The sequence below is a fragment of the Odontesthes bonariensis genome, chromosome 1, assembly GCF_027942865.1.
Source record: "Odontesthes bonariensis isolate fOdoBon6 chromosome 1, fOdoBon6.hap1, whole genome shotgun sequence".
Taxonomy (NCBI): domain Eukaryota; kingdom Metazoa; phylum Chordata; class Actinopteri; order Atheriniformes; family Atherinopsidae; genus Odontesthes; species Odontesthes bonariensis.
The window spans coordinates 15,655,049-15,666,700 of NC_134506.1; the positions used below are offsets into that span (position 1 = coordinate 15,655,049).

Consider the following 11,652-nt stretch of genomic DNA (forward strand, 5'->3'; position numbering starts at 1 on the left):
AACTTTGTCTTCTTCAGAATCGCTCTTTAGTTCAAACATTTACTGTTAAATAACCAAAACAGTGAAAAGTGCTAAAAATGGCACAGGTTAAACACAGTCAGAGTAAACAGGGCAGGCAGTGTCATCTGCTCGTGGATGGAGATATGAGTAGGGAAATATTAGCATATTAATGAATGTGGAAAAGGGTATTGTCATACCACAAACCAATTTAAAGGTGCCATGGCATGAAAATAAATGGAGGCTTTTATATATTTTTATAGGCTTTAGTGGTCCCCTAATACTGTATCTGAGTTTTTTGTATCTGAGAAAGGCGGGGCAAAGCGGAGGGTGGGGGTGTGGCCTTACTTACGCCCATGGTACCTTGCGCAAATGTTTTGTGAATCGCTATGGCACGTAGAGGCACGGCAGCCCTATGCCGTAAAACTAGCGAAACCTGTTGAAATGAGCTTACTTTGACAATATGACGAACTAGTTAGTGAACAACTTTCCTAACACAGTCAAACATCAAGCAAGTGCTACACAAGACACAGCAAGACAACAAAAAAGGCGTGCGTGAAGGGGAAAGCAGGAGTGAGGATTTTGACATTCTCATCTGATTGCTCTGGTTTGCAAAGATGCACGTAGCGCTAGCGCTGGAACCATGAATGAATCATTATCCTGATGAAATGCACTGAATTTGCGGATTCATTCTTCTTCGGGAAGCTTGAAGTAGGGGGTTTTGGTCTAAAATGAGCGAGCTAACCATCTCATGGGCATGCAAACACCTCCAACAGCCCATTTGGCAGAGATAAGAGCTTGCAGATGCTATTAGCTGCATAGCTAACGATACAAACCCTTTCCTGTGGTAACAAGCTATGTAACTATACTGTACATACAGGAAAGCAACACAATTATAGAGCGTTAAATTACTTACTTGTCCGAGGTCTGTAGTTGGGCCAAAGAGAGTTGGTACTGATCCAGGGTTAATTTTCAGACGGTCGGCAATGCCAGCTCGGTATTGGCCCAAGTTCTGGAAACATTGGTCGGTGAAATGTTTGGTGCACACATACACAAATCTCTTCGGTTCTGTCGTCACTTTCCCAGAAAAAACACAATCTGTCCACTGGCTCTTTAGAGGTTCTGATGCAGGAGCTCTAAACAGATGTTTTACATCCATATACAGCGCAATGAGCTGGCCAAAGAGCTGTGGGCGGGGAAGGGCAGTTTTGGCATAGCCATATATGGGCTCTGGGTGGAAACAACCTTCACGTCATAAGCGGGCACACGTCATAAGCGGCGGCTTTCCCGACCAGGCCATCTGCATGGTCACATTTCCAAAGGCGGAGAATAATTTCCAGTGCATGGTTTAGGTCTATCGTCATTTTTAGCCACTGGGGGACCGCAGGCAGGCTAGAGGAACTCATAATAATGTTAAACAACCTTAAAAAGTGAAAATTTCATGCCATGGCTCCTTTAAGGTCACATAAGGTTATTTAAAGGCAGAAACTTTGAATTTTTTTAGGGGATTGATAACTTTTGGAGTTGACTTTGAATGAGATGATAAGAGACTTTTATTCTTTTTGTGAACAGAAAACAGGAATAAGTAAGATGTTCATGTTAGTGCATGAGACTGCAAACATTTACACCTGTGTTATGGCTTTGATGTGTTGATACTGGGATGAGTGTGTTACTAAATTTATACAAGTACACACACATGCATGAATGCATGCATGCACACACACTGAAGCTATTTCCAGCTTTCCCTTTGGAGCTTGTGAAGTCCAACTAAATCTGTATAGGCTGGAGCAGATTGAGTTACATGAGAGTGACACGCAAAGTTTTCAAGCCCACCACCGTCTACTGCAGAATGCCAGAGCTGAGGGACCGACCACGTTTCCACCAAGCTGGCACACGCTGACAGGTCAACCAGGTACTGTGATGTACTGAACAAACAATATGATATTCTGCTGAATTGTTTGTGTATGGCAGCTGATAAAAGTTTTTATTACAGTGGCAGCTGAATGTGCTCATGAATGCTATATTTTACTTGCTTAAATGGTCTTAATACTGGATAATCAACCGTTTTCACACAAACTTCCTGCTCAAAAAAGTGCTAATTGATATCTATTCAAGTAACACACATTGTGTTGCCTGGAATGGAAATCTTTAGTTCAGGTTTTCATGAGAACAAGTCATACAGAGTTCAAAGGACCTTTGGCTCTCAACATGTACATATTAAGTACAGTAACATAACAATTAACAGAAGTAACATAATCATCTTGATAGATAGATAGATAGATAGATAGATAGATAGATAGATAGATAGATAGATAGATAGATAGATAGATAGATAGATAGATAGATACTTTATTAATCCCGAGGGAAATTTAAGCATAAAATCAAGAATCAAGCATAAAAACATCTCAGCATGAATAACAGTACAATAAAATTGTGAAATGCCTTCTGTTGAAAATTATTTTGTATACTTTGGTGTGCTGTAAACATTTCTGTGTTTTCACTGGAGATTAATTCTGGAATAAATATTGCAGTTTTACTGCAAAGCAATATGCTCTTGTTTAAGAAATTAACACTTATCAGAAGACATGCTTTGAAAGTATAATTAAGTCTTTTTCCACACTTGATTTGAGGAGTGATATAACCATGCCCTGGTCTGCCTGTGATGTGTGTTTCAGATGGTCATGCTCGACGTGTTAATAATAGGAGGCGGCCCTCATGCCCTGACCTTGGCTAGCTTGCTGTCCAGCCCTGACTCTGATCCAAATTCTGACCATGGACATGACCAACCTCTCTCCCTCTCCTGCTCAGAACCTCAGAGGTCTCAGCCAGACCCTGAAACATCCAACAACAAACGCTGCAATGGCAAGCGGAAGAGAAGGGTGAAGGGTACAGTATGCTCACTTTAAGTTAACAAATCAAATGAATTTGATCAAATTTTTTACTTTGACTTACTGGCACGCTTGAAAAAACATTTAGGTAATTAACAAAGCTGTCAAAGCCATTATTTTTGATGGTTAATTCAGTGTTCCATGCTCATTCCACTTAATTAGTCAAACTTTCGGGTTTGGATGTTGATTCAGAAAATATGACTTGTCAATACAAACATTGTCAAAAGGCAGGTGACTTAATAGGTCTGGATATTTATAGGTTTCTCATATTGTAACTCCTGAGGCATCATTGTGTTTCATTATTTTTGATTTGCATCAAATAATTTTGACTTTAGAACAAACTGTCATGGTTTTAAATGCAGATTTGGCCCATATGCAGAACACACTCAGGAGGTGGAAGTAGATTTAAAATGTTTATTGAAAAACTAGGATGATGAAGAGGAATGGTCTGGGACTGGAAACTCTGGAACAGGTTTTCAAGGAGGAGTTGATGGTTCACCACCAGGGAGCGATGAGTGAGGTCTGAGAGATGGAAGCCGGTGCTTGAATAATCCAATGCGGGAGGCTGCTTGGAAGTTAGTGTCTGAATCCAGGAAGTAGTTGGTGGCATGAGATGGTGGTTTCGACAAGGCGGCTTGGAGGGTGAGCAAGGCTTTTTAAGGAGGGCTTCTCCAGGATGCTGCCAGCGAGGAACCTCAGGGGGAGAGGAAAACTTGTAATCTGGAGGAACAGCACAAAGACATGAATAATGTTTTGACACTGGAAACAGGAGCACGAAGGTAACCTGGGAAGGAGCACAGGAAAACGTAAGGAGATCTCAGAGAGACGGCCAGAAACCAAGAGAGCACAAGACGTACCACATTGGTTAACACACTGGCGACGAAGTGCTGGCAGCAGACTCCTTTTAAAGCAATACTATGTAACATTTCTACCTTAAAATAACAGTTTGAAAAAAATTGTGCGGCTAGAATGAGTTTTAATATTACGATTGGCCTGTCTCCTATGCCCTTCGGGGGTCTGAGTTGGAAAAACTGCGCTATGTAACTTTGCTGGACCAGCCCGGGAGCTGAGCGGAAGTACTTGACTTGCTTTCTGGCACACCTACCGCAAAAACAAATAGACCCCTCTCACGCTCCCAGGTACATTTGATTACTCTTACCTTCTCGGTCGACATAGCTTGCACCTTCTGACTCCTCGCCGGTTCGTCAACAAACGTGAAACGTGAAAGCGAAAGGGTGTTGTATTTACGACAGTGTAACCGTACATTACCTCCAAGCCTGTAGGGGGAGTTCCATAATGGGCTTTTTGAGAAGTTACATTGTATTGCTTTAAGCCTTTCCTTGATAGGTCTTGATGGGGAACACCTGTCACTCCCCAGCCACCAGAGCTCAGGCGCTACCTACTGGACGAAAGAGGAAGCAGCAGGCAGAACAAACAGAGGGAGAAAACTCTCGAAGTGCTTTCTGTCAGAGACGATATTCACACAGGCAATTTACATTTACACTTCTTAGGTTGACTTGGCATGTAAAAATTGATCCATAATTTTAAATATCAGTGTTTTATTGACCAAAACGTTTTGGCAATAGTGTTGATTTTTCTGACAGAAAGGAGTGCATTAGCATGTTAAAGGACAAGACCGTTTTTTTGACATTGGGCCCTTGATTTCACATTATAACATGATGTTCTACTCACCCCTGCTTGTTGTTGGTAATTTGGAGCTGTTCCGAAGATATTCGAGAGGCGTCTGGCTGTTCTCTTGAGATATTTGGCCATGAAACGGTTTCCTATGGGCAACGTTATACAGGCACAAACTATGCTGTTTATAATTTATTAATTACTGTACACTAGCACTGATAACGTGGAGGTGCGTCGCTTACTTAAAAAAATCCGGGTTACTGTAATTTTGAATTTTAGTCGAATGAATAAATAGGCAGCAGGTCTGTGGGCTGTCTGTGGTAGTAGCACGACGATGACGTCAGTAACACCCACTTTACGACAAAAATTCAAAATTACAGTAACCCAGATTTTTTAAAGTAAGCGACGCACCTCCACGTTATCAGTGCTAGTGTACAGTAATTAATAAATTATAAACAGCATAGTTTGTGCCTGTATAACTTTGCCCATAGGAAACCGTTTCATGGCCGAATATCTCAAGAGAGCAGCCAGACGCCTCTCGAATATCTTCGGAACAGCTCCAAATGTTCAACAACAAGCAGGGGTGAGTAGAACATCATGTTATAATGTGAAATCAAGGGCCCAATGTCAAAAAACGGTCTTGTCCTTTAAGCGTGGATTCATTTTGAGTTCTTTTCATGCAATCACACAGAAAAGGTTTGCAAGTAGGAAACTAATCTGAGAGCAGAAATACACTTAAATATGTATATGTATGTATTACAAGTAAAGTAGTGTCAAATTGTGCTTAAAATCAATCCAACAGTTTTGCTTGTTATATATATTTTTTATTTCAAACCCCTCTTTGATTACATAATAAAAACATAGGCTACATTCTTTTGCCATTCAGTTTCACTATTTACTCGTATTTGATCCACTGAACAAATCTGGGATGTCTGTGCTGATTCTGAGGTCTGAGGGCAAGTGTGTTTTTAAAATAGAGTGCACTCTAAAATCAGTAAGGTTGTCTGTGTCACTTCCTAATATTAATTTTAGCCTGCATGGGACACATCCTTATCAATCAAACTTTACTCTAAATGTGTTTCTGATTGGTCTCTGCAGGCCAGACGCTGGAGGAGCAGCTAGCAAAGTTCAAAATACCAGAGAGGACCGTTTGCCCTCCTCTCAGTCTCCAAGCCGTAGATACTTATGGAGAGTGGACTGCTTTGTGGGAGAGCCAGTTTACAGCTTTGAACATCCCTCACCTGCGCTCGCACACCCTGGTGCACACAGACCCTCTGAATAAGGTATAAACACAAAAAAAACTACTTGAACTAGAAATGAGAAAAGGCTCTTTCTGTATCAATGTAAATGAGCAGTTGTGTGAATATCATCTCTGACAGAAAGCACTTCAGGAGTTTGTTCTGAAGTATGAGCGTTCAGACGAGCTTCACAGTCTTCCAGACCAGGTCTACATTCTGGATGAAAATGCATTCTTCAATGACATGCGGCTCGGCAAAAAGGAAAAGAAGCGCCTGAACATCACCTCCACTCTGAAGAACAGTTTGTCTTTCAGTCTACCGGGAACCCAACTAAGTGTGGATTTCTTTCAAGAGCAGGTGAGTAAAATGTTTCTCTTCTGACTGACTGATTTGAAAGTATTCTGTTTAAATAAGTTGTGATGAGACTTTAATTATACTTTAACTTTAATTTCTCCCCTTCCTACACCACCTTCTTGATATAAAACTGTGATACCCTAACGCATTTGTTCCAGTTTGAGTGTTAATCAATGCTTGTTTGCTCTGACAACTCCATAGAACAGTTAAAAAACGTAAAAACGTGAGTCTTAAACAATGTGCTTTATTGACTTCAAGCCGTTACCTCCAAAATCATAATGACACACACACAAAAGAATTATTGGAATCATCATGGTGATAAGTGTATTTTGAACTTTTTGGTAATACTGTAGGGTGCATCAAGGGTCTGTGTTGAAATTTCTTATCTCTGGTCTACATCTACCATATATCGTAAACATGACGTGCGGAATGCAAGAGAATTGGACTGATAACTAGAATTTCAGAAAAGGTCATATTTAATGAAGCACAACAACAAAACCAAAAACATAAAGAACAGAAAACATGGCGACAAAACAGGCAACGTTTTGGTATTTCACAGAATCTCACAAACATTCATCAAAAAAATAACAAAATTCCTCCACAAGACCAAAAGTCTCTCTTACAAAAACTCACTTATCCATTATATCCATATCCACATTTCAAACAGGACAACGAAGAATTGACAAGTACGACCATTTTGTTAGGTTTCCTGAAATGTTTTTGTGTTTTTAAGAATGTTGTTTTGTGTTTTGTTAAATGCTGTTTTTTGAGGCATGTTGTTGTGTTTTCTATCAGATTTTTGTCTTAGTTCGAATTAATTTTCTAAGACACTGTATCCTTTGAAATGTTGCATTTTGCATTTGGTACCTCATCTGAGTGGCAAGCTAACAGATTTGTTGTTGTAAAACAAGATTTTCTGAATTGTTTGAGTTTTTTCAATCTACTCATGCAGGTGAGGAGATACAAGCTGGATGGAATGCTAGTGAAGGGAACAGTGGAGCACATCATACCTGTGATGGAGGACAAGAAAGAGATGGTAGAAGAACAAAGAGGACAAGGAGAGGTCAAAAGGATTGAAGATGGAGCAAGGGAGCGAGTGAAATATTTTCAAGTCCAACTACGAGAAGGCGACATTCTAAAAGCTCGCCAGGTCGTCATAGCAACAGGTCCGACCCGAGCACAGATGGCAAACATTCCTTCTTGGGTGAAAAGTATTGGCGAGAGCTACCCAGAGGAGCGTCTGCAACACACAGTTAATCTCATGCACCAGTTGCCAAACTCTAAGCAAAAACTCAGAGATACAGACTGTCAGAAACAGGAAGAGACATTTACTACTCGTGGTGAGTAAAATTTCACCTAAAAATGGTGCAATATCTTGAAAAACTTTGCAGGGGAACAATGTTTTTTTTTTTTTATCAAAGAAGAGAAGATGACTGAAACATCTAAAAGTCTAACATTCACCAGAGTATTTCATGCCTTGCTTTGACCTGAAACGTCTGTTAATCTTCAGACTTTCGTGACCTTTTTACACCCGTCCTCAGCCCACGTCTTTCTTTACAAGTGCTATATGCTTATGTGTGTCTAGGCCTGTATGTAGTGTGTGAGGCAGGGCAGAGAGTAATGGTAGTTGGTGGAGGTCTGACCAGCGCTCATGTCGTCTCAATTGCCCTGCAGCAAGGGGCCAGCCATGTGACGTGGGTCATGAGAAAACACCTGCAGGTCTAGTAACTGTGTGCATCGGCATGTAGATCAGCAATTTAAAAACACTGTCTCTACACTTGTTTGTCCCCACACATTTCAGCATTTACTGTTTCCTCCGCAGCTGAAGCAGTTCGATGTGGGTGATGTGGAGAGCTTGGTGGGTCGATACTCCCACGTCGAGCACGGCATTAAGATGGATGGCCAAGCCTACCTACGGCAGTTCTATAATGAAAGGAGTCTCCACAAACGGATGGCTATGATTCGCCAAGCGAGGAAAGGAGGAGCCGTCACCCCGGAAGCCTACATTCACCTGCAGCCTTCCATACTGAATGGACAGGTGGAGGTGAAGACATACTGTGAGGTAATAGAACACCTGCATGGTGAACAGAGGGTTGAGATAAGTGACAAGTGAACTGAGATGATGGTTTTGAGAAATAGATGAGACAGGGTGAGAAGTTGTATAGAAGAGTCCCTCAGTCTTTCTTTTTTTTTTTTTTTCACAAGCCAGAAGTGAGCAGGGTAGGACCAGCAGGTGGAGATATACCCAACAAAGTTTATGCAGTTTATGTTTTGAATGAGAGTGTATGGGAGCCAGAGATTTTGGAGAGCCATTCACAAACTGAACATCCCCCATAGATCAATCAAGGGACTTTCACTTGTTGTGGTGAATGCTGTCCTCTGCTTCCAAACTCATTTGTGTCTTTGTGTTGTAATTTGAGCTGTGGTTTGATTTGTGCTGTGCTCCCACAGTTAAGCATTCAACTGCCACCACGTTGGCCTTTCTAGAGCCAAAAGTGACCATATTTGGAAGAGAGAGTGGCGCTAGAGAGTGATCCTTGACAGTTGATTGAACAAATGTGTGTTTTTTGAGGACTTATATCTATTAGATTAGCTAATTATTTTCTGAAGGACTATCAGCACACAAATCAGATGGAGTGAATCTAGCTAATGGTCTCATTAGATCTACTGATTTAGGATTCCATGAAATTTCTGTTTTTGAATGAGACTTTATTGGAGTCAGAGATTTTTTGTGACTTGAACCTATCTGCTGTCAGTGGTTTTTAATTTCCAAATCAGCTTCACATCTGACAGTGGATGGTTTAATCAGTCAATTATACGACTTACGAAAAAAAGCCAAACTCTGGTGGCGGTGGGTGATATTGCATTCTACTTTGAGTTCACATTTTAGAACTGAAGGCTTTATCTATCTTTTATACAGTGCATGGTATAAAAGGACATACAATACTTGTACGTTAGATACAATTCTCCTTTTTCTTTATGGCTTCTTACCTTCACTTGCAAACAATTGAAAGAAAAATGTCATACATTTTAGCTGACAATATTCATTTGACTCAAATTAGACTTGGTTTAGTTTCTGTAACACATTAAATGTTTGCATCAAATATAGATGAACTCCATCTAAAAATATGATTTGTTGCTGTAAGTTATTTTTCCAACAATTAGTATACATAAGTACACCGACAGTTAGAAAGCTGCCTTTCTGCTTCATACAAAAGCTGATTAATGCAAAGTGAAAATAATAACTATCTGCACTTCTATGCAAAACTAGTGCAGTCAGCTCTATCTCAAACGATGTGAATAATAAAAGTATCTAAGGATATACTTTCCTAATTAAACACACCACCAACCAAACATCTCCCTGATAGTGTTGTCTATAGGTCCCCTGATTTCTGCCAAAACAGCCCCTCAAGGCAAATTATCCCACTGAAAGAAGCGGCTCCATCAACATGAAGGCAAAAACCCAAGGTTTCCCAGCAGAACAAGGAGATCAGTGTTATTTACTTAAGTTAAAATACAACCAGAGTTAGAGTATATAGGGTGAGATCAGTTGACATGGGGATGGTTTAGATCCTTTCCCAGCCTAACACATTGTTCTCATGTCGGAATAGGCAGCCTATTCTCCTATTTGTATAAGTCCCAACAGTATTCAGATTACAGCACATCCTGTCATTCGTGAGCGGCAGATTAAACACGGAAGATCTGCTTAGTATAACAGCACAAGCAAGAATACTTTGAAAAAATGGTCTGAGTTCAAGGACTGCTCTTCCTTTTGCTGAGAAAAGTCAACCAGGCAGCTCAGTGGGACCACAAAGATCACACCTTAGATGTTAAATATCTCACAAGACTCCTCCTGCAAGTCTGAGCATGTCAGATTCAAATTAATTTGTGATTAAAAATTCAGTCATGTCTGAATGCCTGATACCAAGTCGTCGCTTTATAATACAGTGTATTGTACATATAATGTATGTGCAGAGTTAACTTGAATCTCATGAACAACCAGGTGAGTGAAGCCGGCTGGGACTACAGGCACCAGGCCTGGAGTCTGTCTCTCAGCTCTGGGGACCACTGGACAGGAGATATGATCTGGCTCGCCACTGGCTGCAAACTTGATGTCAAACAAGACCCACTGCTTTCTGAAGTCATAAGAGAATTCCCAATTCAGGTGGGTTTTAGCAGAAAATTGGCCTATTTAAATACAGTTTTATTGTTTGTATAGAAATGTGGAACAAAATAAATGTTAAAAATAAATTAGCAGATGGTAAGCAGAATGTGCTTTTGTACTATGCTTTTACAATATATCCTGAACCAGAAAATACTCAGATAATAAAAAGTTTCTGGCTTGTGCCCTTTGAAGGTGATAGATGGATGGCCATGCATATCAGAAAGTTTACAATGGGCAGAAGGGTGCCCACTCTACCTGATGGGGCAGTACGCCGCTATTCAGGTATGCTCTATTCATATTTATAGTATTTCACTGTGCAAAAACTGGCCCTGGCAACCAAGAACCTTCCTTTTCCCCATCTTACCACACAGGTTGGACCTCATGCAGTAAACCTGGCTGGGGGACAGGCTGCCAGCATGCGAATCGCTAAGGACATCATGCACCGTCAGCTGCAGGACAGTGTGCAGACTGCTGACATGAGCAGGGACAAATCAAAAACTGAAGATTATATTCAACAGATGAAAGGACTTTTATGGCTTTAACATTAGCATTTATCCTGATGAACCCAGAGGCATGTGAGCATGGTATCCATGATTATTGTGGTCAAAGGGCCCCTAGAATGGAATCATTGTGAACTTAATAAAAACCTTATTTTAGTGTGCTTGGCCAAGATGCTGAATGCACAACTTCACACTGTGTTTATTGTATGTAAACAATATGATGGAAATATCCATAACTCACAGTATAGGAGTTGAACTAAAGTGGTCATCAAACCAGAAAATTGCACTAAAATTGCCATTGCCTCATCTCCCAATTACTGATAATACAGTCACCTATAACAGTGCTCAATTACACACTGGAAATCCCTATTTGTGAGCATAAAATGGCTCTGTGGTTGCTTTATTTTATTAATCATAATAAGATATCCAGAATGAAATAAACTCAGAACATTTAAGTCTCTACATAGTTATTATCTATCTCTTTACGGTCCTTATTCACAATTTTGTACTGTCTCTTTTTTGTTGTTGCTGTTTTTTTGGGCCTCGTTAAAAGTATTCAGACACATTGCGTTATCCATTCATATTTGATCGTTTATTTACCTTTAACAGATTCAGGGTAGTAAAGGATTTTATGTTTTGTAAAGCTATCTGGACTCATTTCCTTTTTGTGGCAAGGAAAAAAAACTGACCTGATTTCAACAAACCATTTGCCTCTTTTACTCCCATTTTCTCCACTTCAGGGTGGGGGGACTGTGGGGGAAAAGGAAGAGTACCCGGAGAAAAGCCACGCATGGACGGGTGGAACATCTTAACTCCACACAGAAAAGACCTCAGCCGGGATTCGAACCAGGAAACATCGTTGCTTTGGCGACAAC

At 40.5% G+C, this 11,652-nt stretch overlaps 1 protein-coding gene across 2 annotated transcripts; it reads left to right on the plus strand.

Moving 5' to 3' along the window:
* The first annotated feature begins 1,785 nt into the window (after positions 1-1,785).
* LOC142398482 (uncharacterized) lies at positions 1,786-11,591 on the plus strand. Of its 2 annotated transcripts, XM_075482604.1 has the most exons (11): positions 1,786-1,909; positions 2,673-2,883; positions 5,619-5,803; positions 5,900-6,115; positions 7,065-7,452; positions 7,698-7,831; positions 7,935-8,174; positions 10,116-10,277; positions 10,470-10,559; positions 10,649-10,852; positions 11,518-11,591. In XM_075482604.1, exons 2-10 carry the CDS (start codon positions 2,673-2,675, stop codon positions 10,817-10,819), a joined length of 1,797 nt encoding a protein of 598 aa, XP_075338719.1. In that variant the 5' UTR covers positions 1,786-1,909; the 3' UTR covers positions 10,820-10,852; positions 11,518-11,591. The 2 variants fall into 2 exon arrangements, with proteins under 2 accessions (XP_075338719.1, XP_075338646.1); XM_075482531.1 differs by lacking the exon at positions 11,518-11,591 and having other exon boundaries at positions 1,787-1,909; positions 10,649-11,477.
* The last annotated feature ends 61 nt before the right edge of the window (positions 11,592-11,652 follow it).

Excerpts from the sequence above, each read along its gene's own strand:
- LOC142398482 (XM_075482604.1), top strand. The coding sequence starts at position 2,673 with ATGGTCATGCTCGACGTGTTAATAATAGGAGGCGGCCCTCATGCCCTG. Across the intron at positions 5,804-5,899 it reads ACACAGACCCTCTGAATAAG|AAAGCACTTCAGGAGTTTGT; the intron begins GTATAAACACAA and ends CATCTCTGACAG. Across the intron at positions 10,560-10,648 it reads GGCAGTACGCCGCTATTCAG|GTTGGACCTCATGCAGTAAA; the intron begins GTATGCTCTATT and ends CTTACCACACAG.